General features: G+C 48.3%; 1 protein-coding gene across 1 annotated transcript in view; it reads right to left on the reverse strand.

Moving 5' to 3' along the window:
- The window catches only part of Scn11a (sodium voltage-gated channel alpha subunit 11), a 72,305-nt gene that overhangs the window by 23,175 nt on the left and 44,193 nt on the right, over positions 1 to 4,937 (reverse strand). The window contains exons 17-18 of the mRNA XM_005348214.1: positions 4,539 to 4,653; positions 3,513 to 3,667 (exon numbers count right to left, since the gene is read on the reverse strand). Of these exons, the coding sequence (XP_005348271.1) occupies positions 3,513 to 3,667; positions 4,539 to 4,653 (270 nt within the window). The remainder of the gene's footprint in view (positions 1 to 3,512; positions 3,668 to 4,538; positions 4,654 to 4,937) is intronic.

A 4,937-nucleotide genomic window follows, 5' to 3' on the forward strand; every position in this document is an offset into this window, starting at 1 on the left:
TCTCTCTCTCTCTCTCCCTCTCTCCTTCCTGACTATGGATGCAATATGACCAGCTGCCTCATGCTCCAGCCGCTGTGACAGACTGCACCCTCAAAGTGAGAGCCAAAATAAATGCTCTCTCTCAGTGGCGGGGAATTTTAATTTTCAACACAGCCTTATTGCTCATTTTAATTGACTACATCTTCAATCTCCTGGAAAGAGAATGCATAACAGATTGTATAGACCAGATTGGTCTGTGTCTATAATCAATAGTCTGGATTACAATAATCAGTGTGAGAAAGCCAGCCCACTGTGGGCGCCACCCTTTCCTGGGCAGCGAGGGGATCTTGGATTGTACACATATAGCGTGAGTGCCAGGTAAGTGCGGATGTATCCGTTTCTCTGCTTGACTGAGAGTGTACCCTGCTGGGACTGTGGGCTGTGGGCCTCCTAGCTGCTTCAAGCGCCTGCTTTGACTTCTCCACAACGATGGGTTGTAACCTGGTGTTACGAGCTGAGTCAGTCCCTTCTCTTTAAAGTTGCTTCTGTCAGGACACTTCTGTCTTGGCAACAGAAGCGAAACTAGAACGTCCCCTCAAGTGGCCCTTTCCACATCAGTGAGAAAGGTAACCAATATACTCCGAATATAAGAGTCTTCCTACACGATAGATTGTCGGAGCATTTTCCGGGATTCCTAACCCTTTCAACTCTTGCTAGTTGTATCTTTCCAAGTTTCCCGGAAATACCGTTGCCCTAGACCAGTACTTTAACCCTCCAGGTCGCCTTAGCAACTGTACTCAGTGCCTGTCCATTGTGTTCTCAATTCTCTTCTCCATATCTCAGCAAGCCTGGAGTTCATCATCTCCCACGACTAACTCCCATTCACCACACACACACACACACACACACACACTCACACACACGCGCGCGCGCACGCGCGCGCGTGCGCGCACCCTACATATAATATCACTTTCTAACCATATTGAGACACACTTAAATAGAGATGCTCTGAACCAAAGCTCCTGGTGGGAATTTGACTATCAAACATCCATTAAGTGTGATTACAAAAATGGGACATGACACTTTGAACCTTCTCCATGCTACACCCAAACATCTCTGTCACCTACTCTGTGTGTCTGCATGTGGACGTGTGTGTGTGTGAGTGCATGCGTGTGTGCGTATATGAGAGAGATTGTGCTGCTAGGTGTGGTCTCTCATTTCAGTCTTTCTATAGTAAGAATGAAAGAAATGAGAAAAGGGGGCTAGGTACTAACCCTGCCCAAGATACTTAGGAAAACACTGAAAGTGGGTAGAAAAATCAGTCCCATTTTAGGTACAAGGTAGGGCCACAACCTAGAGGAAAAGAATTCAAAAGAATCTAACCAACTCATTTCCACCTACCAAATTGAGTTTTAACTAGAAAAAAAAAAGTCCTTTTATTGTCCAGAAGTAAACTACCTCCCACAGGCTCTCGTATTTGGACAATTGGTTCCCAGCTGCTCCACTGTTCCTGTTTGTTTTCTTTGAGGGAGGTAGTAGAGGACCTTGGGCTGGGTGACCTTGAAGGAAGTGTAACTCAGAGTCTACAAACTCAAGCCACACCTCACTTCCTTTCATCACTTTCTGATCCCTGAGGTTGTGAACGGCAGCCTCACGTTCCTGCCGCCATGGCGGAGAGCTGCTCCTACCACCACGCCTTCCTCACCATGATGGGCTGCACCTTGAACTATGTATGAGTGAGAAGACAAGGTGAAAGCCACTGCCACAGCTCTCGGCTCTTCCCCGTCATGCAGGCTCCTGCTGAGCCTTGGGAACTTAGCTGAGCGGACACTCTACAGTGATCTGCCCTGTCCTACGAGGCTGAGCTGATCACTGGTCCTGCTCACTACCCTTCAGCCTCTCCTGCTCTGAGTCCATCACTTACAACTGTGGTCCATCATCACTGCATCTGTCTTCGTCTCCGTTACCTGCCCGCAGATGACAGACAAATCTGGACAGCGTCACAGACTTGCTTTCTCTTTTGAAACCTTAGCCATGAGCTGGCTAAGTGAGCCAAAGACACGCAACTGAATTTCAAAGTCTCCCGTGTCCTACCAGAGATAGTTTTTAATAAGGAGACACTTGTTACTACTGTGCATTTGTCCAGATCCAACCTTCTCAGAGTCTAACAATACCCACGTCACCTAGGGAACTTATTTCAATGTAGGCTCTGATTCAGTAGCTTGGAAGGACTCAAGACTTGGCTTTTCAAACTAGCTTCCCATGCTGCTAGACAGTTTTGGTCCTGAGGCCATAGGCAATGGAGATGAGTTAGACTTTTCTTATTCTCATCGCTACGCAAGCATGTAAGATGGGCCGGACCTTTTTCCTGATGGCCTCTATACAGCGTGTTCTATACTGCTCTGCCCAGCCTACAGCTGCCTCTCTGAAAGCAGATGAGGACCTAGGACAGGGCTCTCTGTTTGCTGGGAGGTCTCTGGTCATGTCATCTTTCCCTGACACCACAGAGCGTGTATCTATGGCCTTCTAGAAGCTCCACCGCCTTCCTGTTGCTTAACACCACTTAGGAAATAATATAAAATTCAACCGTACTATTCACGACACACTAGCAGAGGAGATGTAATTACCAAAGTCCATCAAGGGAGATCCCGGGATGGTTCTAGATAAACCTGTATTTTTTTGTTTGAGGAATAATTTCTACTGTATATGAAGCATGGGGGTGGGAATTATACTGGTGCCAGTCCCTGAGCACGGTCTATACACCACCTGCCATTTCCCTTAGGATTACATGTGTATGAAGCGCTAGACAGAAGGGACCCAAGAGAGTTCTTCTGTGGCATCTCTGCTACTACAAACTCCAAATCAAGAACAATTCTGTTCACTTAGCATGACAGTGAAAGTTTGAGCCATTTTAAGGGATGATACAAGACAGGAGAGGGAAGCCAGGAAACTGAGGAAGAGGGGGAGTTAAGGAAAAGGGGAGTGTGTAAGTGACCAGGGAAGCTGGAGAGAGGATAAGAGTGGCTGGGAGGAATGAATTGAGAGCAAAAAGATGTTGGGGACCCGAAAGTGAATGCAGGTAGACTCAGGGTCACTCGTTAGTCTCACTGAGATTTACATCGCACTGATGGGAAATACCCAAGCAACTGATCATAGCCTGATCTGTTCCCTGTAGCCCTTCCCTTAATATCTTGTCTTAGAAAGCACCCTGATCTTCAGGGACTGCGAGAGGAGGAGCTGCCTAAAGTATGTGATACAGTGGAGATGTCTAGGAATCCTTCAGAACTGGAGAGCAGGCGGGCAAGCCAAGTCCAAGGGCTAGACGTGAGAAGGTGCTTTCACACTGGCCTGGTTAAACTCTCCAACTGGGAAAGCACCTTCAGAGCAGGGACTCTGATTCTAGATGTGCAGACTCCTGCCCGCTAAGGGGCCGTCAGTGAAGAGCTCCCTTTGCTGCCCTTTTCCCAGGGTCACAGTCAACAGCGCCTCCGGCTGCCCCGCTGCCCAACCTCCTCCCCGCGAGCATCCTTTACCAGAGCGCCGCTGCTCAGCAGGATGATGAAGATAATAAAGCTCTCAAACCAGCTGTGCTTCACGATCTGGTAGCAAGTTTTCCGAAGATTCCACCACACAACCCAGCAGGGCTTTCTCTTGTTTCTCTTGTGGCACAGAAAATGGCAACCGAGGCCTGAAAGGAAGAGTTTATGGCATGAGCGTCTGGAGTGGATTGCGTTAGTGGCCTCAGCTCGTCAATTTGTGTCCCTTGCATTGTGAACTGTAGCTTTCCCCATCAGAGGGAATGATGATTCTTTCCAAAACCTGAAATTCTCTGGGCCTTGCCTGTTTCCACTTGCCCTCTTGAACCATCTCTTTGAAGGAGACCGTTGCCGGCTAGCCCATTGGTTCTCACAGATGCCGTGTGCAGCAGAGCCAGCCTGGTCATGTGCTCAAGCTAGATCTGCTGAGCCCCTCACTGATGGCACCCACATGAATAAAGCCATCTACCCTCAGCAGAGACAGCCAGCCCAGGTCAACTGATGTGGAGGTCTATTTATCATTGTACACCATCAATGATTTGTGGTTATTAACTCTGCCAAAATTGTAGGGTGGGGAGGCTGTGACATACAGAGAGTACCCAAAGGATTTCAGGAGACTTGAGGTGAGGACTTCCAAGGTTTGGGGATTCTCCCCACACATGGGAGAACTTGATCAATTGCAAAGAGGTTTACAAGCAGCCTTTGGTCTCAACACACACACCTTTATGATGGACCAGGCTGTCCTTCAGTCCTCGATGTCCCTCCATTGACAGTAGATGTCCCGGGGATCTATAGAGCAGCTGATCTGTTGGCCCGGCTAGTTTTCCAGGAGCACCTTCAGGTATTTACCCTTTTGGGCTGTCTGAACGGAGCCTATCGAAGCCCGGGGTCTCCTGAAATTCCCTCTACTAGAATCTAATAATCTAACAACGCTAGTGCTAGAAACGAGGCATCCATCCAAACCACAAAGCTACAGGGAACACAAAGTCTCCTTGAGCTGTGTGCAAAAATAAGGCCACTTACTTTTGGGTAAGCATCTATCCGGTTGCTTTTTGGGGGGATCCGTGTTTCGGAAATTTATGAAGCTATTCAGATCAATGGTGCTGCATTCTGAGAGCACGCTTGCCGCGTCAGACTTCTGCACGCCAGAGCGGAGGAGGAGAGAGTCAGTCACCAGGACAGTCAGGTTAAAGCCAGCGAGGCAAAGGTTGCTAGACAGGATGGCTTTGGTAGCATGCTGCTCCTGTGGGGACTTTTTCTCAAGTTCTCTATCAGCCTCACTTCAAGAGAAAATTAGCTCATCTCCACGGCTAATAAGCAGCAAGTACATATGCGCACAGTAGTTCAACCCTTCCCTACAAATCATAACCCTAATAGGCTGCCAGTTACAGTTACATGTGTGCACAGTAGCTCAACCCTTCC

This window comes from Microtus ochrogaster, chromosome 5, assembly GCF_000317375.1.
Source record: "Microtus ochrogaster isolate Prairie Vole_2 chromosome 5, MicOch1.0, whole genome shotgun sequence".
Taxonomy (NCBI): domain Eukaryota; kingdom Metazoa; phylum Chordata; class Mammalia; order Rodentia; family Cricetidae; genus Microtus; species Microtus ochrogaster.